The sequence below is a fragment of the Podarcis vaucheri genome (genome assembly GCF_965113315.1).
Source record: "Podarcis vaucheri genome assembly, chromosome: 5".
In the NCBI taxonomy this organism is placed as follows: Eukaryota; Metazoa; Chordata; class Lepidosauria; order Squamata; family Lacertidae; genus Podarcis; species Podarcis vaucheri.
Genome location: NC_138763.1, coordinates 94,369,862 through 94,391,390, shown reverse-complemented (window position 1 = coordinate 94,391,390; position 21,529 = coordinate 94,369,862). Strand labels below are relative to the sequence as shown.

General features: G+C 46.1%; 1 protein-coding gene across 1 annotated transcript; it reads left to right on the top strand.

The window, feature by feature from the left end:
• Positions 1–14,585: 14,585 nt before the first annotated feature.
• GDF2 (growth differentiation factor 2) lies at positions 14,586–21,288 on the top strand (the record flags this gene model as incomplete). The annotated part of the gene is made up of 2 exons (XM_082223249.1): positions 14,586–14,925; positions 19,718–21,288. The coding sequence occupies 2 exons, from the start codon at positions 14,586–14,588 to the stop codon at positions 20,620–20,622; spliced, it is 1,245 nt and encodes a 414-aa protein (XP_082079375.1). The 3' UTR covers positions 20,623–21,288.
• Between the last annotated feature and the right edge of the window lie 241 nt (positions 21,289–21,529).

Below are 21,529 nucleotides of genomic sequence, written 5' to 3'. Positions count from 1 at the left end.
TATAAACCAGGGACCCCCAAACTCAGCCCTCCAGCTGTTTTGGGACTACAACTCCCATCATCCCTAGCTAACAGGACCAGTGGTCAGGGATGATGGGAACTGTAGTCCCAAAAAAACTGGAGGGTGGAGTTTGGTAAACTTTAAAGACTGCATAAAAAAATTCCTTCCAGTAGCACCTTAAAGACCAACTAAGTTAGTTCTTGGTATGAGCTTTCGTGTGCATGCACACTTCTTCAGATACACTGAAACAGAAGTTGCCAGATCCTTCTATATAGTGAGAAGGTGGGGAGGGGTGTTACTCAGAAGGGTGGTGGGAATGGGAGATAGGCAGATAGCTGAGAGAGCCTCTTGACGACTCTTAACGACTGTAATAGGTCTTACAGGAAAAGGCAAGGGGTGGGAAGGTGAGAAATGGTTTAGTTATGTATAGTGAGATAAGAATCCAATGTCTTTGTTCAGCCCAGGTCTTTTCATGGTTTTAAGTTTGGTAATGAGTTGTAATTCAGCAGCTTCTCTTTCCAGTCTATTTCTGAAATTCCTTTGTAGTAAAACAGCTACTTTGAGATCTTGTATAGAATGTCCTGGGAGATTGAAGTGTTCTCCTACTGGTTTCTCTGTTCTGTGATTCTTGATGTCAGATTTATGTCCGTTTATTCTTTGGCGTAAGGTTTGGCCTGTTTGTCCAATATAGAGAGCTGAAGGACACTGTTGGCATTTGATGGCATACACAATGTTAGACGATGAGCAATTAAATAGTCCCGAGATGGTATGTGTGATGTTGTTGGGGCCAGTAATGGTGTTGTCCGGGTGTATGTGGCAGCAAAGTTGGCATCTGGGTTTATTGCAGGCTCTGGTGCCAGTGTCTGTGTTAAGTCTGGTTGTAGTATTATTGTGGGTTAGGAGTTGTTTAAGATTGGGTGGTTGTCTGTAGGCAATGAAAGGTCTTCCTCCCAGAGCTTGAGAAAGAGAACTGTCATTGTCCAGGAGAGGTTGTAGATCTCTGATGATGCGTTGTACTGTTTTAACTTGGGAGCTGTATGTGATGACTAGAGGTGTTCTGTTATTTTCTTTTTTGGGTCTGTCTTGCAGCAAGTTCTCTCTGGGTATCAGTCTGGCTCTGTTGATCTGTTGTCTAACTTCATCTGCTGGGTATTTTAGTTCTGAGAAGGTTTGCTGTAGATCCTTTAGGTGAGAGTCTCTGTCTGTAGAATTGGAACAGATGCGGCTGTAACGTAGTGCCTGGCTATATACAATGGACTGTTTGGTATGTTTGGGATGGTAGCTAGAGGCATGTAGATATGTTTGTCGGTCAGTTGGTTTGCGGTATAAGGTGGTGTCTATGCGCCCATCCTGTATTTTTATAGTAGTGTCCAAAAAATTTATTTCTTGCATAGATTGATTCATTGTAAGGTTGATAGTGGGGTGAAAATCATTAAATTTCTGGTGAAAGGTGTCCAGGGTCTGTTGACCATGTGTCCAGAATACGCCAAAGAATAAACGGACATAAATCTGACATCAAGAATCACAGAACAGAGAAACCAGTAGGAGAACACTTCAATCTCCCAGGACATTCTATACAAGATCTCAAAGTAGCTGTTTTACTACAAAGGAATTTCAGAAATAGACTGGAAAGAGAAGCTGCTGAATTACAACTCATTACCAAACTTAAAACCATGAAAAGACCTGGGCTGAACAAAGACATTGGATTCTTATCTCACTATACATAACTAAACCATTTCTCACCTTCCCACCCCTTGCCTTTTCCTGTAAGACCTATTACAGTCGTTAAGAGTCGTCAAGAGGCTCTCTCAGCTATCTGCCTATCTCCCATTCCCACCACCCTTCTGAGTAACACCCCTCCCCACCTTCTCACTATATAGAAGGATCTGGCAACTTCTGTTTCAGTGTATCTGAAGAAGTGTGCATGCACACGAAAGCTCATACCAAGAACTAACTTAGTTGGTCTTTAAGGTGCTACTGGAAGGAATTTTTTTATTTTGACTATGGCAGACCAACACGGCTACCTATCTACTACTTTAAAGACTGCAGTTACTTCATGGACCACCAGGTGTCACTGTTCCCTTACATAAGGTATGTTTTCCTTATAGTGTGGTCTTGCAATGCCCAACCGGCTGAGCTGCTTTTTCCCTGACCACCACCCGCTAAAGAGAAAGGGTTGTATGTTGGTGGGAGGAATATTATTGCTCCTGCTCATTGTTGTTTAGTCGTTTAGTCATGTCCGACTCTTCGTGACCCCATGGACCAGAGCACGCCAGGCACTCCTGTCTTCCACTGCCTCCCGCAGTTTGGTCAGACTCATGTTTGTAGCTTCGAGAGCACTATCCAACCATCTCGTCCTCTGTCGTCCCCTTCTCCTTGTGCCCTCCATTTTTCCCAACATCAGGGTCTTTTCCAGGGAGTCTTCTCTTCTCATGAGGTGGCCAAAGTATTGCTCCTGCTCAGCTGCCACTTAATGGGGACCACTCCATCAAGCAGCAGAGTGGAGAGAAGCTGGGTTATTCCATCACTTCTGCAAAAAGCCCTACAGCCATACCTCAAGTTGCATTTGCTTCACGTTGCGTTTTTTTCAGGTTACGAACACGGCAAACCCGGAAGTGTTTGCTTCCAGTGTGATAGGAATTTTTAGGTCTTAGATATATGGCAATGTTCATAACCGCACGTACATAGATCAGCACAGGAAGACCGAGCTGAAGCCATTTTTATTCCTAAACTGAGCAAATGTTTTCTCTGCATGGTCAAAGTGGAAAAGCCTCCCATTGTCTTTTCCTTCACAAATCCTGTCATAAGGGTATGTCTGTGTTTGAATAGGGTGTGAGCCTGTGACCTGGCCCAGGAACTAAGTATTTATCACTACAAAAGACTGGCCAGGCTCCCCAGGAAATCCAATCAAGTAACCTGCCAGACAGGAGATAAACAACAGGAGAAAACAATATTCAAATTTCTGTTTTAAGACTGCCTTTTCTGTGATGTAGGTGTGATGTATCTGAGGGGTGGTCTTAGGTTACACCCCTTCTGTGATGTATGTATGATGTTTCTGGGGGTGGTCTTGATCTACAGGGTGGCAATTTCAAAAGTCTTTATAAAGCCTTGCACGCCATTTTTCTGGGTCCCTCCTCTCTCCTGCGGTTGAGGGGAGCACCCTGTTGCAACAGTTCAATAAAGATCAGGCTTACTAGCTGCTTTGCTTCTCAATATTCTCTGGTTGGCCTCTGTTATTTTCTCCTACCAATAGGGAACCTATGTAAGGACCCTATATGGGCTCTTGGATACCTCATAAGGGAAAAGGGCAATTTTTGTTTACAACACCGCTTCGCACATGCGCAGGAGTGATCTGCTGTGTCATGCGCAGAAGCGGCTCTCTACTTACGGACTCTTTGGGGTGCAAACAGCACCGCAGAACAGATCACATCCGTAGGTAGAGGGACCACTGTACTGCTTTTAGCTCTTCGTCAGCAGTCACATGGGGCTTATATTAAATAACGGTGGGACACTGAGTGCAGCAGCTCCTGTTCCTGTAAGCGCCAACGGTCAGAGGGGTCTGCAAAAACTGAGGACACTGCAAAAAGCAGCAGGGCAGGCCCTCCACCATAAATCAGACCTGAAATTGTTCAATCATGGGACAACAGGCTTTCCGGGTTGCTATTTTAGATTATTAGGGACGCGGGTGGCACTGCGGGTTAAACCACGGAGCCTAGGACTTGCCGATCAGAAGGCTGGCAGTTCAAATCCCCACGACGGGGTGAGCTCCTGTTGCTCGGTCCCTGCTCCTGCCAACCTAGCAGTTCAAAAGCATGTCAAAGTGCAAGTAGATAAATAGGTACCACTCCAGTGGGAAGGTAAACGGCGTTTCCGTGCACTGCTCTGGTTCGCCAGAAGCGGCTTAGTCATGCTGGCCACATGACCCGGAAGCTGTACACCGGCTCCCTCAGCCAGTAAAGCGAGATGAGCACCGCAACCCCAGAGTCGGTCATGACTGGACCTAATGGTCAGGGGTCCCTTTACCTTTACCTTTATTTTAGATTATTAATGCGTGCTTCAAAAGTAATTCCTATTAGGTTCACGTAGCAGTTTAAGGTGGATTCTCATGCATGCATGATTTTTGCATCACTTGTGTGATGTTGTCCTTATCCAGGAGGTAGCCTGCACCTCTACCATTTAATTCAGGTGTTGGTTTTTTTCAAACCACACTTGTTTACAGTCACATCAGCCTGGTTTCTGCAATGGCTTGCCTCTGCAAAATGTACTAAAGGTAAAGGGACCCCTGACCATTAGGTCCAGTCATGATGGACTCTGCGGTTGTGGCGCTCATCTCGCTTTATTGGCCGAGGGAGCTGGTGTACAGCTTCTGGGTCATGTGGCCAGCATGACTAAGCCGCTTCTGGCGAACCAGAGCAGCGCACGGAAATGCCGTTTACCTTCCCGCCAGAGTGGTACCTATTTATCTACTTGCACTTTGACATGCTTTTGAACTGCTAGGTTGGCAGGAGCAGGGACCGAGCAACGGCAGCTCACCCCGTCACGGGGATTCGAACCGTCGACGTTCTGATCGGCAAGTCCTAGGCTCTGTGGTTTAACCCACAGCGCCACCTGCAAAATGTACTAGAGCGACATTAATTATTCTTCACAATGCATTTATCATTCAAGTCAGACCATGTTTAGAATGCTGCCGGGCAAGAATGTCAAATGCCTCACAGCATCCATTCAGCCCCATTTGAAGAACCTCGCAGTGTGATCTCGGACGACTTCCCTCTGTCAGCGAACCGACCTCATGGGATTCCTGTGATTGCAAAACTTGGTCTTGAGATTCTTTCCAAAAAGCTCCCTCGAGAAATCTGCCTCTGTACCCTTACTGGGTAGCAGGAGTTCCCACAGTGCCAGACTGGGCACCAGGAGGGATGTCCCCTTCACATCAGCATAGAAATTATGTTGCGGCTAGGGCTGAGTGATTCCTGGTTTACAACATTGTGATATATCACCAGCTAAATGTCATGATATACTGATATATCACGATGTCTGATATAAGGATGGAGCGATGTAGTTTTGGACTACATCGCCCAGTCCTAAAACACATGATGATTCACGATGTATTTGCCAGGTCAAGAATCATGAAACCAATATCACGACATGGACTTCTAACCAGTTTGGGCTGATATATCAATATATCACCCAGCCAGTGCATTTTTTTCTGGGAGTACAATAGATACACAGTCTTTTTTGCTGAAAGAAAAGTGCTGGTTTAACGTGTGGCACTTGCTGTAACAACTTCATGGTGTGTAGCAGCACCTCTTTCTAGAAGAAAAGCACTGCACACGGCCCTAATTGTGGGTTGAAAGTGGTGTTCATTGCTCACCTGTACCCCTGGTTGGCATCCGTCTGTCACAGGAGACGAAGGAAGAATGTGCCTTCGGAGGTAAAGTCAAACTGTCATTTGTTGACATTTGTAAGGATTGTGTACAGTACCATCTACAAGTTGGGCTGCCCAACTTATTTTAAAGCCTTCAAAAAGTAAGTTTATAATACAGTGGTACCTCAGGTTAAGTGCTTAATTCGTTCCGGAGGTCCGTTCTTAACCTGAAACTGTTCTTAACCTGAAGCACCACTTTAGCTAATGGGGCCTCCTGCTGCCGCCGCGCCACCGGAGCCCAATTTCTGTTCTCATCCTCAAGCAAAGTTCTTAACCTGAAGCACTATTTCTGGGTTAGCGGAGTCTGTAACCTGAAGCGGATGTAACCTGAAGCTGAGGTACCACCGTGGTCGCTACATTTTTCTATATTGCACTGGTCACTGGAGTGTGGAAGTCTGGTCTTGGGCAAGCAATGATGGAAACTTAGACTGAGGAGCTTCTATAAAGGCTGTGGTTAGCTGTTCTCAAAGTCTCATGAAGGAGGCAAAGTTTGTGTGTGTGTGTGTGAGTGTGTGTGTGTGTGCGTGTGTGTGTGTGTGTGTGTGTGTGTGTGTGTGTGTGTGTTTTCACACGCTTGGCTGCTTGTTGTCCCCAGCACCTGTCTCCAATTACTGAGAATGACAAGCCGCAGCTCTGATTGAACCGCGTACATCTAAACGAGATCATTTGTCTTCATCATCTCTGTCCATCCTTCAATGCCTTGACAGCAGTCTCTCATTGGAAGATAATAAGACCCATTATGGCTTAGAGGAGGAATAATGTATCGCAGGCCCCGCACAGAGCCTTTGGGAGCAATTTGTATTCATTAACGTTCTCGCAAATTAACTTTCACTGATTAATATGTAAGTGTGACAGGCTTGCTGTTTGGGCTGCCTGAGCTGGCAAGAGGAGTCTGCTTGCATCCATCCCGGTTGTTCAGAAAACAAAAAAGAAAGATGATACAAAAGGAAGCAACATACCTATCTAGAGGTGCCTCTTCAGCTATCCGGAAGCCCAGCAGAAGTTGGTCTTTCAAAGCAGATGAGTTTTAAACAGAGCCATTTGTTCCACGGGCCACTTGCTGCGGTGCAACCACCTAACTTGCTTTCCTAAATACAGTCTCAATAGTGCACCTTCACCTTTAGACATTTGAAGTACAGAACATCTCACAGCTTGCGTTTTCCAGGAAGGCGTAACATATAAACATTCTCCACAACTACCCCATACAAAGTTTGCACCATGTAAGGGCTTTTCCAGATGACCTGTTTATTGAACATTCACCCTCATTTGGTTAAAAAAGGTAAAGAGACCCCTGACCATTAGGTCCAGTTGCGGACGACTCTGGGGTTGCGGCGCTCATCTCACTTTATTGGCCGAGGGAGCTGGCGTACAGCTTCCGGGTCATGTGGCCAGCGTGACTGGCGAACCAGAGCAGGGCATGGAAACGCCATTTACCTTCCCACCGGAGCGGTACCTATTTATCTACTTGCACTTTGACATGCTTTTGAACTGCTAGGTTGGCAGGAGCAGGGACCGAGCAACGGGAGCTCACCCCGTCGCGGGGATTCGAACCGCCGACCTTCTGATCGGCAAGTCCTAGGCTCTGTGGTTTAACCCACAGTGTCACCCGCGTACCTTCTCATTTGGTTACACAGAGGTTAAGATTATATCCAGTCTCTACTAAGTCTGGCTTGAGAGCAGTACATGTGAAAAGGATCTAGGAGTCTTGGTTGACCACAAACTTGACATGAGCCAACAGTGTGACACGGCAGCTAAAAAAGCCAATGCAATTCTGGGATGCATCAATAGGAGTATAGCATCTAGATCAAGGGAAGTAATAGTGCCACTGTATTCTGCTCTGGTCAGACCTCACCTGGAGTACTGTGTCCAGTTCTGGGCACCACAATTCAAGAAGGACACTGACAAACTGGAACGTGTCCAGAGGAGGGCAACCAAAATGGTCAAGGGCCTGGAAACGATACCTTATGAGGAACGGCTAAGGGAGCTGGGCATGTTTAGCCTGGAGAAGAAGAGGTTAAGGGGTGATATGATAGCCATGTTCAAATATATAAAAGGATGTCACATAGAGGAGGGAGAAAGGTTGTTTTCTGCTGCTCCGGAGAAGCGGACACGGAGCAATGGATCCAAACTACAAGAAAGAAGATTCCACCTAAACATTAGGAAGAACTTCCTGACAGTAAGAGCTGTTCGACAGTGGAATTTGCTGCCAAGGAGTGTGGTGGAGTCTCCTACTTTGGAGGTCTTTAAGCAGAGGCTTGACAACCATATGTCAGGAGTGCTCTGATGGTGCTTCCTGCTTGGCAGGGGGTTGGACTCGATGGCCCTTGTGGTCTCTTCCAACTCTATGATTCTATGATTCTAAGTCCTCATCCTCATTTGCTTGCATGGCATTTATGCATTTCCCTGTGAATATTTTGTTTGCCCTACATTTTTCAGTGGGACGCGGGTGGTGCTGTGGTCTAAACCACTGAGCCTCTCGGGCTTGCCGATCAGGAGGTTGGCGGTTTGAATCCCCATAACAGAATGAGCTCCCGTTGCTCGGCCCCAGCTCCTGCCAACCTAGCAGTTCGAAAGCATGTCAGAATGCAAGTAGATAAATAGGTACCGCTCTGGCGGGAAGGTAAATGGCGTTTCTGTGCACTGCTCTGGTTTCTGGCCACATGACCCGGAAAAACTGTCTGAGGACAAACACCGGCTCCCTCGGCCTGTAAAGCGAGATGAGCACCGCAACCCCAGAGTCATTCGTGACTGGACTTAACTGTCAGGGGTCCTTTACGTTTACCTTTTACATTTTTCAGGGCCATTCCCCTTCACTTTCCTAAATTCAAAAGAGCCCAATTCTTTTAAAAGTGCATTTGCTAAGCCATTTTAGCTGCAGAAACCTGACATTCTCAAATCCCTTGTACAAAATACTGTCAGTCTCAGAGTTACCTAAGCCTTTGTAATGGAATATCCAAAAAAAGGCATCTTTAACTCTCCTGGGTCTTGGGAAGTCCTCTTTAAGAATGTCAAGGCAGTTGGTACCTCACTCTGTTCCAACGAAGCTGTTATGTACTGAGTTGAATAGGATCCAAAATGCAGCAGTCTGATTGGTCCTAGAACAATAGGATTCAGAATGCAGCAGTCTGATTGGTCATAGAACAATAGGATTCAGAATGCAGCAGTCTGATTGGTCCTAGAACAATGCAGCAGTATGATTGGTCTGCAGGAGCCACCCAATCCAGCTCCAGATGGAAGTGAATCCACAACCTGATTGGCCTACAGAAGAATTCCAGAATTAGCCAATCACGTGCAGCCCATTGTGTAAATAATGTATATAAAGCAGATACTTTGGGGGAACATATACCTCCTCACCACTATGAGCTGAATAAAGAGCATGAAATCCACTCTCGACTCCGAGTATATTTCAGAAGCATTGATCTCTCCTTGAACCAACCCAGTCCATCTCCTTCCCACAGGCAAGAGTTAAGAGGGCAGGTGGTTCAAACAAACGAGGGGCTGGAGCTGAGCTACTCCACAGCTTTCCCCAGACACCATGTGCTGGAGGTTGTTATGGGCAGTGTGGTTATCACCACAAAAGCATGTATCACCTGAACGGGGGCTCGCTTTCACTCCTTTGCTGATAAAGGCCCGTCTCTTTGCCACCAGTCATTCACAGCTTCCCTTCCCTCGGTGCCAGACTCTCCAACCATGCTGGGAAAGCCACTTCCTTGCCAAGAAGCAGTAATGATTTCCTCCTCTCTTCCAGATCTTACGGCCATCGAACTGTGCCACAATCCAGAGCATTGTGAAAGCTGTCAGAATCATTCCAGGCATTCCAGAGCCCTACAAAATGAACTTTCTGGCTGTTCTGCTCCTTGATACGAGCAGATACATTGTGTTAACAGCGTACCCCAATACGCCTGTACATGCCAATAAATTTGGCATGTGTATACGCGATTAGCATTTGATCAGACTTTGGATGAGTGGACTTGAAATTGCAATTGTCCTCAGCGGTGGGGGGACTGGTTACACATTTTGTCTTCCGGTGCTTTCTTAACTTGCATAACAGAGATAATGTTGTTTACCATATTCTTCTATATTTAGCATCACCCCCCAAAGCTCAACCTCCTAAGAATTTTTAAAGGGAAACTGTGTTTCCGGGATAAGAAACGGACACATCTTCACTTGCGTACGTACACAAACACAATATTTCCATGCAGAATGTGGTCCATTCATGCAGAATTTATACTAAGAAGTTGAACTCACGGAGATATATGTGCCTAGATAGGTAGAATGTTAGCATAGCAAAAGGAAATGTGGAAAAGCCCTACGCGTGGTGAATCATTATTTCCCAATTAATATCACAACACCTGCGTGAGGAACCCCCATCTTAAAGAATGGGAACAGAAGGAGACATTCCTCCTTCCATCCAGTGTTGAGAAACCTGGATTACTGCATATGGCAGGGCTCTCTGCCAGAGCTCTCCACTCAGGTCAGGAGGTGGAAACACTAAATGCAGCCAGAGAGGCACCGGGTCTCTTTTATGTTTTAAACAAACAGCAAAGGTGACAGGATTCAATCATCCGCATGAGGTCTCCTCCAGATTTTGAAAGGGTTCCTATCTTAGCTCTAGTACACGGAGGAAAGCAGAGGTTTAGAAGTTTCCAAAAGGCTGAGTAGGCCTTATTTGGTCTGGGAGCTGCCGAATGAAGCCCAGGGCTCTTGGGTGAGGCCAGCCAAGTGAGCACACACACAAACCACACAAGCCAGGGCTGTCTTTACCTGGGGGTTCAAGGGGTGCAGGGCACCCAGGTGCTGAATTCTGGGAGGGGGGGAGGCAAATGTATACCTACTCTATACCGGTCCCTCTCTACTGGTGGCAGTGAAAAGCAATGGAGCGAAAGTCCCCCCCCCCAGTCGCTCTGTTACTCCATAGCAGTTTTTTCCGCTGTATCGTTCTTAAAGGTAAAGGTAAAGGGACCCCTGACCATTAGGTCCAGTCGTGGCCAACTCTGGGGTTGCAGCGCTCATCTCGCTTTACTGGCCGAGGGAGCCAGCGTACAGCTTCCGGTTCATATGGCTAGCATGACTAAGCCGCTTCTGGCAAACAAGAGCAGTGCATGGAAACGCCGTTTACCTTCCCGCCGGAGCGGTACCTATTTATCTACTTGCACTTTGATGTGCTTTCAGACTGCTAGGTTGGCAGGAGCAGGGACCGAGCAACGGGAGCTCGCCCCGTCACAGGGATTCGAACCGCCAACCTTCTGATCAGCAAGTCCTAGGCTCTGTGGTTTAACCCACAGCGCCACCCGTGTCCCTATGCATCGTTGTTACAGATGAGCAATTTCCCCTCCTAAAGAAAGCTCAACAACTTTGAGTTTGTCCCCCCCCAAAAAAAAATGGTCAACAACTTTGACTTCTCCCCTCCCCCAAAAAGTTCATCAAAAGTCAATTTGGGGGCAGCTAAACTAAATTTGGGGGCACTGGGCAAATCTTTGCACCCCAGCGGCGCATATTCTAACAATGGCCCTGACACAAGCAAATGAACCTTAATCAGTTTTATCACCTTTCCTATGGCCCCTTCACCAAGTATTTTAAATTTGTTTTGTAGGTACTTTAGTTTCCCTTAGCTTTAACTTGTTCCTCGGTTGACAGGCAAACTGTTTTTGTTTTGTTTTGTTTTGTTTTGTTTTGTTTTGTTTTGTTTTGTTGTGGGAGGTCCTAGGTACACGCTCAGGAAAACTTGACCTTATCTTTTATAAAAGCAATGCCTCGGTGGTGCAAAGGAAACAGGAAGTGTGGGCATCTCACGGACAGCTCCATCCATCTCGCCCAAGGGCAAGTTCCCACAACTCATCCAAAGCCTTTCTTCTACCTGGCTGATGAGAGATATGATGAGTTGAGAAAGCTGAATAGCAGGATCACAGAAGTGGTCATTTCCTAGAAGCCTAGGAAATGTAAGGCACACCTGCTTCTAAGTCTCTTTGTAAAAAATGATAGCAAGAATGACTCTCAGAAGGGCTCACAAGGTTGAAGGGTGCTTTGTTCTTGATTTTATATAACTCTTTGGGGTTTTATTATAAATATTTATTAAGATTTTACAAATTATAACAAACATAACAATACACACACACACAAACAAAAATAACATAAAAAGTATAATTTCAATACCTTATTTTCTTAAAACTTATTTCACCGACCTCCTCATACCTCCCCTTTCTGCATTCCCATTTCAAAAATTTAATTCAGCAAGTCCTCACCCTTGTCTTTACAGCTGTACTCCATTTAATTTTAAAAGCCACATTATTCTAAAATTCATAAGTTTTACAATATTTCTTAAGGTAGTTCTTAAATTTCTTCCAATCTTCTTCCGCCATCTCTTTTCCCCGGTCTTGGATTCTGCCAGTCATTTCTGCTAGTCCTATATAGTCTATCACCTTCATCTGCCATTCTTCCAAGGTGGGTAAATCCTGTGTCTTCCAATACGTTGCGATGAGTATTCTTGCCGCTGTTGTAGCATACATTAAAAATGTTCTGTCTTTCTTTTGCACCGACTGGCTGACAATGCCCAGGAGAAAGTCCTCTGGTTTCTTAGGGAAGGTATATTTAAATACCTTTTTCATTTCATTATATATCATTTCCCAGAAAGCCTTTGGTGGGCACGTCCACCAAAGGTGAAAAAAGTACCTTCAATTTCTTTACATTTCCAACATTTGTTATCAGACAAGTGGTAAATTTTTGCAAGCTTGACTGGGGTCATGTACCACCTACTGATTATATATAACTCTTTGGAAGTCACCAAAACCTGGAGTAGGACTCCTTAACTTCTACCTGCTATGGTTTCAGTGCTCATTCTAGCTGTTATCTGTGCAGACTGTGGGAGCTTATTGCACCAGGATTCCATCATATTGTTATAGATTCTTTTGGGTGGGGTCCCCTTAAACCAGAGGTCAGCAAACGTTTTCAGCAGGGGGCCAGTCCACTGTCCCTCCGACCTTGTGGGGGGCGGACTATATTTTGGAAAAAGAAAGAATTCCCATGCCCCACAAATAACTCAGAGGTGCATTTTAAATAGAAGCACACATGCTACTCATGTAAAAACACCAGGCAGGCCCCACAAATAACCCAGAGATGCTTTTTAACAGGGAATCCCTGGGCTGGCTTATGCAAACCAGCCTGGCTGATTTAGTGAAGAGCAAACCTGTTCACATGACAAAAGGGGTTGGTAGGCCATTGGGGAGGAATGGCTTGGGGAGTAAGAGGTTACCAAGGTGATGGGGTGTGTGGAAGCAAGGGATGGTGGGAGGAAGAAGCAGGAAGAAGAGCTGAGATCCATCTTGGGCAGGCTGGCTGAAGGCAGGCTGGGAGAGATACCTTAGGCTCCAGCTCTGCTCAGCTGTGGGGGGCGAGCCCCTCTTGAAATGGCCATGCTGTAAGATCTGGACTCCCTTCCATGCAGACTGAAAGTGTAAATAGGTGAAGAAAGCACATTTCTTAAAGCCGTGACAGTCTTGACTGTGTCTTCCGTTCTCCAAAGGAACACAGGTCCCCATGGGGTTGCCTGGGACCTCATGGGCTGTGGCCACCGCTCAGCAGAGAGAGGGGCAGGCACCCAACTCTTGTAACAATATGCGCAGACTGTTTTCTTCTTGTCACAAATCTATGTCCAGCGACTGCGCCATAGAACTTGCTTCCCTCAGAGACTTGCCTGAGCCCCATAAAGAGCTTCATGTTGGGACGCATTATATCGAAGGAAGGAAGGAAGCTTTGTGTGCAAAAAGGCTATATAACAACAACAATTTATTATTTATTATTGCCGCCCATCTGAGTGGGTTGCCCCAGGTACTCTGGGCAGCTCCCCAAAAAATAATAATGATAATAATAATGATAATAATAAAAGATTCAGGCAGATAGCCGTGTTGGTCTGACGCAGTCAAAATATAAATAAGCAATAAAAAAAATGTCCAGTAGCACCTTAAAGGTAAAGAGACCCCTGACCATTAGGTCCAGTCGTGGCCGACTCTGGGGTTGCGGCGCTCATCTCGCTCTATAGGCCGAGGGAGCCGGCGTTTGTCCGCAGACAGCTTCCAGGTCATGTGGCCAGCATGACTAAGCTGCTTCTGGCAAACCAGAGCAGTGCATGGAAATGCCGTTTACCTTCCCGCTGGAGCAGTACCTATTTATCTACTTGCACCTTGACGTGCTTTCGAACTGCTAGGTTGGCAGGAACAGGGACCGAGCAACGGGAGCTCACCCCGTCGTGGGGATTCAAACCGCCGACCTTCTGATCGGCAAGTCCTAGGCTCTGTGGTTTAACCCACAGCGCCACCCGCGCACCTTAGAGACCAACTAAGTTTGTTCTTGGTATAAGCTTTCGTGTATCTGAAGAAGTGTGCATGCACACGAAAGCTTATACCAAGAACAAACATATTTGGTCTGTAAGGCGCTACTGGACAATAATAATGTTTGTTACTTACCAGAAAAACAAGGAATTGCCATCATATCCATCCAAGTCATAACTGACAGTCCGGGGGGGGGGGGGAGAGATGACAGAAAGCAGATCATCTTCTGTGTACAAACAATAGCGCTTAGCTGATAAATGATTCCCCTTTATGGGTACTTCCATCGTCATAGGATTGTGTCTTACATCAGAGCACATCGGCGCCGTTTGGAAAGTATTTTTAGGAACTTTGGAGCTGTAGTGGGGGTGTTAATATTTTGCTGCGGGAATCTAGGAAAACACTTTACAAACCTCCTTCCCCTCCCCCTCCAAGCCTCCTATTAGGCATCCTAAAATACATATTGTCGCTGGCAAGGAAATGACAACGGGACATCATTAAGCAACAATGACCCCCCAAAGGAGAACATAGATTCCATCGTGGGCTTTCATGAGCCATATGTGCTCGTCGGCATGTTTATAGAATCTTCATTAGTGAAGAGCCGTAATAGATAAGGGACTGAAATGTTAGCATCAATCGCTGAGATAAGGGCAAGTGTATGACCAGTCTACTTGACAATTCACAAGGGTCTGGGGCTGGGGAATAGAGCGGCCGCCACACAGCTTCAGAAAGTGTCTAGCTTTTGTTTTGCTCCCCTACTCACTTCTGAGACTCTAATCGGACAAGACGTTCCTGGATCTCTTGGCGTTTCCCCCACCGGAGAACGAAGCACATGCAAAATGTACTGTTTTGGTGCCTTGGCTCTTTGGAATGTCATCTTTGTCCACCTGACCAACAGCAAACCTGTGGATGTTAGGAGCGGATTACTCACCGCGGGAAACTCTCCCGAACACTCTGGTGACCTTGGGAATATGGATGAAGAGGCCCCTTTTGACTTTCAGGCTTTCCTGGAGAATCTGAAAGCTGATTTCCTGAGGAACCTGAACTTATCAGAGATACCTTCACAGGAGAAGATGAAAGAGGAGCCACCCCAATTCATGATTGATTTGTATAATCGATATACCAAGGACAGGTCTTCCAGCCCCATATCCAACATTGTCCGTAGCTTCAGTCCTGAAGGTATGAGGGTTTTCTTCCACAATGTGTGGGCTTGGTTTTCCCGGTGGGTAGGAATCCTACAGTGGAATCCTTTGTGTGCCTACTCAAAAGTAAGTCCTATTAAGTTCAATGGATCTTACACTAAGTGTTTACGAAATTGCAGCTGTAGTTACTTGCTCTATCAGCAAGCCTGATCGTTCTTCACTTTTCCGTATACAGTGGTACCTCAGGTTAAGTACTTAATTCATTCCGGAGGTCCGTTCTTAACCTGAAACTGTTCTTAACCTGAAGCACCACTTTAGCTAATGGGGCCTCCTGCTGCCGCCTTGCCACTGGAGCCCAATTTCTGTTCTCATCCTGAAGCAAATTTCTTAACCTGAAGCACTATTTCTGGGTTAGCAGAGTGTGTAACCTGAAGCGTACGTAACCTGAAGCGTATGTAACCTGAGGTACCACTGTATAATATAAAAGATGTTGTTTTCTTTTTAAATCAAGAAGAAATCAGATACCAGCAATAAACTGATAATGTAATTTAGGGCTTGCTTGTCAAAACATCTCTGGCACTCTGCGCCTGCCAACTGAACAGCCAGCCAACGCTTCTGAGTTTATTCCTGATGTCAGTTGTCTCCCCAGTGAAGGTTCCTGTTTCTGACAGTGGCCAAATCATGATACTTCAATGGGGTTTTAAAATTAGCGGTAGTTTTCATGAAATTGTGGTTGCCACATGTCCAGAATTTCAGCCAGGCTGTAATGTCTGGGGAAATTCCATGTTAAAGAGTAGATATTTTTGAGATTTTGCGGGGGGGGGGGACTTTGGGGAAAACTCAAAAACTCAACAGTGTTGCGCCCCCCCCCAAAAAAAGCTCAGCAACTTTGCCAAAAACCATTTTGCTCAATAACTTTTATGTCCAGATTTTTTTTTCAATTATTGAAATATGACAGCCCTGTTATATAAAAAAACAACCCCAATCTGAGCTTTGAGACCATCTTTATTTGCTATGCTTCAAGGGAGACCCGAAAATGCTTTCCTCTTCGCACCAATGTGAAGACACCTTAGGGTGCTTTTTTAAAAAGTGAAACTAATAAAAAGAATAGCAACTAGGACCACATTTCAGGAACAATTGTAGGCGCCAGTTCCTGGGGGCCAAGGCACTCCCCCCCCCAGTTTTTTTTTGGGGGGGGGTTGTTTTTGGTTTTTTTGAGGGCCTCCTCAATGTTCAGAAGATGTTCAGCTCCACTCCCTGACTCCTTGCATGCGATGTCAGCACATGGCGTTGGGCCGCTACCAGGAATAGAATTCAGATAGCAAAATAATTATGATTGTTAAGGTTATTGGTTTGTTTTGGTTCTGGTTATGTATTTTTTGTTTGCTCTCGTTTTGCATTACAGTGGTACCTCGGGTTACATACGCTTCAGGTTACATCCGCTTCAGGTTACAGACTCCGCTAACCCAGAAATAGTGCTTCAGGTTAAGAAATTTGTTTCAGGATGAGAACAGAAATCGGGCTTCAGCAGCACGGCAGCAGCAGGAGGCCCCATTAGCTAAAGTGGTGCTTCAGGTTAAGAACAGTTTCAGGTTAAGAACGGACCTCCGGAACGAATTAAGTACTTAACCCGAGGTACCACTGTATTATGTTGTTAACCGCCTTGGGATCTTCAGATGAAGGTCAGTATATAAATTTAATTAATAAATAATAATGATGATGAGATAAAATGTGCTCAGCAATTCTATTCGCTTATGACCTTTACAAAGAGGAGTTCCAAAGGGGCAGAAAGTTAAGTGGAAACTCTCTCTGCCCCTGCCCCCCAAAGAGCATGCCTGAATTACTCCCCTCATCCCTTGCCCTGTCATGGCGCAGTCCTCATAGAAGGCCATTAGGTAAAGGACCCCTGGACAGTCAAGTCCAGCGAAAGGCGACTGTGGGGTTGCAGTGCTCATCTCGCTTTCAGGCCGGGGGAGCCGGCATTTGTCCACAGACAGCTTCCCGGTTCATGTGGCCATCATGACTAAACAGCTTCTGGCACAACGGCACACCGTGACAGAAACCAGATCGCATGGAAACGCCGTTTGCCTTCCCGCCGCAGCAGTACCTATTTATCTACTTGCACTGGTGTGCTTTCGAACTGCTAGGTTGGCAGGAGTTGGGACAGAGCAACGGGAGCTCACCCCATTGCGGGGATTCGAACCACCGACCTTCTGATCGGCAAGCCCAAGAGGCTCAGTGGTTTAGACCACAGCGCCACCAGCGTCCCACAAGGAGGCCATTACTAGGTAAATGGAAGGAGGAGCAGAGAAATCAACCTGTGATTTCTTGGGCTTTATCCAGTTTGGCTTCTGAGTGTGCATTTGTTTGATTTGTGCCACAGTGAAGTCCTTCGCTGCTTCTTTATGGACAGGATAGCTGGCCAATAAGCTACTAAATGCTAGTGGCTAGGATATATAATTTGTTCTGTAGTGCCTGAAACAGATCCATGCTTTAAATCGGCGTGAGACCTTTATGTATAAACTGGGATCAGGGCTGGCCTTACCATTAGACAGGGTGGGACACTGGTCTCAGGGGGAGGGCAGATGTTGGAGAGCAGTGACAGTAGCCCTCAGCTGTTCCTCTTGAACCCCTAAGGTGTTCCTCACTGTTGCGGAACACCACTTAGTATGTTGCATAGCTTCTCCTGGTTCTCCCCCCACCAAAAAAATAATCACCCTTCTGCCTCAAGCACAATGGAGGGTGCCTTATCGTTGCTAGTACGGCTGGTGATTCTGCTGCCAGCCCAATTAACAGGCAATCAAACGTTTTGGGAAAAGCCTGGGCTTTTTTCATTGATGCCCTCCCCACTTTCAGGGCAGGGAAGGGGGGCCCATTCATCCTGAGAGAAACAAAACAAGCCCATAACCTCCAACAGTTCTCTGATGAAAATGTTGTTGTTGTTGTTGTTGTTTAGTCGTTTAGTGGTGTCCGACTCTTTGTGACCCCCTGGACCGGAGCACGCCAGGCACTTCTGTCTTCCACTGCCTCCCGCAGTTTGGTCAAACTCATGCTGGTAGCTTCGAGAACACTATCCAACCATCTCGTCCTCTGTCATCCCCTTCTCCTTGTGCCCTCCATCTTTCCCAACATCAGGGTCTTTTCCAGGGAGTCTTCTCTTCTCATGAGGTGGCCAAAGTATTGGAGCCTCAGCTTCAGGATCTGTCCTTCCAGTGAGCACTCAGGGCTGATTTCCTTCAGAATGGAGAGGTTTGATCTTCTTGCGGTCCATGGGACTCTCAGGAGTCTCCTCCAGCACTGATGAAAATAGGGACATCCTATTCAATCGTGGTAGGGGTGATGGTGATGATTATGATATTTATACCCCACCCATCTGACTGAGTTGCCCCAGCCACTCTGGGCAGCTTCCAACATACAGTGGACCCACCGAATATGAATTAAATTCATTCTGGGGGTCCATTTGCATCCTGAAAAGTCCGTAGGCAGAGGTGCTGCTTCTGCACGCGGCGCGATTGAGCACTTCTGCCCATGCCGTGTTCATAACCCGAAAGTTACATATCCAGAGCGGTCCGTAACTAGAGGGTCCCCTGTCTATAAAAACATAATAAAACATTTTTAAAAAAACTTTCCAATTCAGGGCTGCCTTCAGGTGTCTTCTAAAGGTTGTATAAATACTTATTTCCTTGGCTCGGGGGTCGCATAACTCCATACCCTCCAACATTTCTCCAGTGAAAACAGGGACGTCCTAAGGAAAAGTGGGACATTTCAGGATCAAATCAGAAACCAGGGCGGCTTCTGTAAATCCGGGACTGTCCCAGGAAAATAAGGATCTCTCTCTCTCTTTGCCAGGCAGTTTTCTTTTAATGCACTGAAATCATTCCACAACAATAGGAGATGGAGGCTTTAGATACTGAAACTCGCTGTCATAGTAAGTCTGTTAGAAATATTACAAGAATCCCTTATTTCACCCATAAAATGTTGTCTACTGGCTGCAAGCAGAGTATTTGCTACTGTTTTGATTTACATGAGAACTTGTAACACCAGCAGCAGCAAGCCATCAATTAAGATGCAGGTCTAAGACCTATTCCTAATAATAATAGTAAAAAAAAACAAAACAACAACAACAACAACAACAACAATGCTTTTTTCTTAAAAAATGTTTAGGGGCACTTTCATTTTCCTACTCATATTTTAATACTGCCCCTCAATGAGGCCAAACTTAGATTCACAAAATGTTTAGGGATATGGGTACCTCTGTGTCCCCCCAGAAAAAAGCAATGATGATGATGATAATGGTGGTGGTGATTATATTATATTATATTATATTATATTATATTATATTATATTATATTATATTATATTATTATTTGTACCCCGCCCAACTGACTGGGTTGCCTACATTTCATATCTCCCACCCCGCAATAACAGAGAGCTATGGTAACAATAGGGACACGGGTGGCGCTGTGGGTTAAACCACAGAGCCTAGGGCTTGCCGATCAGAAGGTCGGCAATTCGAATCCCCGCAACAGGGTGAGCTCCTGTTGCTCAGTCCCTGCTCCTGCCAACCTAGCAGTTCAAAAGCACCTCAAAGTGCAAGGAGATAAATAGGTACTGCTCCGGTGGGAAGGTAAACGGCGTTTCCGTGCGCTGCTCTGGTTCTCCATAAGCGGCTTACTCATGCTGGCCACGTGACCCGGAAGCTGTATGCTGGCTCCCTCAGCCAATAAAGCAAGATGAGCGCCGCAACCCCAGAGTCAGCCATGACTAGACCTAATGGTCAGGGGTCCCTTTACCTTATGGTAACAATGCTTATCAATTTTCTCCCACAGATATTGCCTCAGGGGAAATGGATCCCTCTCAGAAATACATCTTGCTTTTCAATGTCTCCATCCCATGGCATGAAGAAGTCACCAGAGCTGAGCTTCGGATCCACACTGCTTGCCAGGAGGAGGCAGAGTGTTTCTCTCGCCTTCAGGGAAACGTGGTCATCTACGGCAGTCAAGGAGGGGATCCCTGGGAGAAACCAAAAGAGGCCCAATCTTTCCTAGTCTCCAAAGAGATCCACGAATGTGGCTGGGTGATGTTTGATATGTCTGGCACTGTGAAAAGATGGGTCAAGGCGGAGAAAGCAAGGACTACCAGCCAGCTACAGATCACCGTGGAAAGCCATGTTCAGAGGGAGCCCACCTGTGGCAAGCCGCGCATCAGTGTAACACCCGAGTCCAACCGTCTGCCCTTGCTGATAGTGTTTTCCAATGATAATGGCAACAGAATCAAGGAGAACCACAGGGAACTTCAGGAAATGATGGCACACGAACAGGAGAGCGTGCTTAAGAACGACACTGTTCACAAGCAGAATGCGTTGCCGGTCGGCGGAACCCACCATTCTCCATCTAGAAGCAAACGCAGCGTTGAAAGCAACCACTGTCGGAGAACGTCTCTTCATGTCAACTTCAAAGAAATTGGCTGGAATTGGATCATTGCGCCCTCGGATTATGAGGCGTTTGAGTGCAAAGGGGGCTGCTTCTTTCCTTTGACCGATAACGTCACCCCGACCAAACACGCTATCATCCAGACCTTGGTTCACTACAAGAACCCCAAGAAAGCAGCCAAGGCTTGTTGCGTTCCCACCAAGCTGGAAGCCATTTCCTTGCTTTACAATGACGATGCCGGGACGCCCACTCTGAAATACCAGTACGAAGGGATGAAGGTAGCAGAATGTGGCTGCAGGTAGGAGAGCAGAGGACCTCTCCTTCATAACTGAACCAAGCGGTGGAAATATCTCTGCGGATATTTCATAGAACGGCACTTGTTGGAAATAAATGGCTGAGTATGCAAACGGTTGTCTTCCAAGCTGACACCTACCTTTCTCTCTCTCAAGAGACAGACAGACACAGAGAGAGAGAGAACCTGAGACCAAAACTGAAAAATTGGAACAGCTACAGCTTCTCTTAGGCCTATTGCATTAGCAGGTCCCTTTGATGCCCACCCACGGTATTGCAAATGTGTCTAGTAGTATTTGAGTTTGATGCATCTCACGGTCCATGCTAGATCTGCTTAGGACACTGGCCACCCGATCCACATGCATTCATGAACTTCTAATTGTGCCTTTTTGTGGTGTCCCTTCATTCTTCCTGAGGCTGAGCATGGAAATATTGGCAATTTGAGGCAGTAGTCTTACAAAACATTTCGTTTTGTCAGCATGTCCGTTGCGTTGTAACCATGTTCCTTCCCATTTTCCTTTCCCCGTGACAATGTCGAGGTCTACATCCTGTTTCTAAGCCCATATAATACCATCTCCCCTCTTTTGTTTTCCAGAATATTGACGTTTTCTCGTTTCAAATTATTATTTCCCTACGTTTGCCAGATAGTAATAAAAGATACACTTAGCAGCTTGAAATTCTGCAGCACTTTAACCCAAAGGGGAGCTGTTGAGACGGCAAGTACAAAGTCTTTAAAATTTTGTCAACAAGCTATTTGGCAGAGAAGAGGAGCGAAGGTGAGGGAATTTAATTTAATTTATTACCCACACTTTGCCCTAAGGCATAGCTGTCAACTTACAGATTTGAAAATAAGGGACCAGCAGCCTTGAAAATAAGGGATCAGCAGCCAAAATAAGGGATTTTCCAAGCACAGGTAGG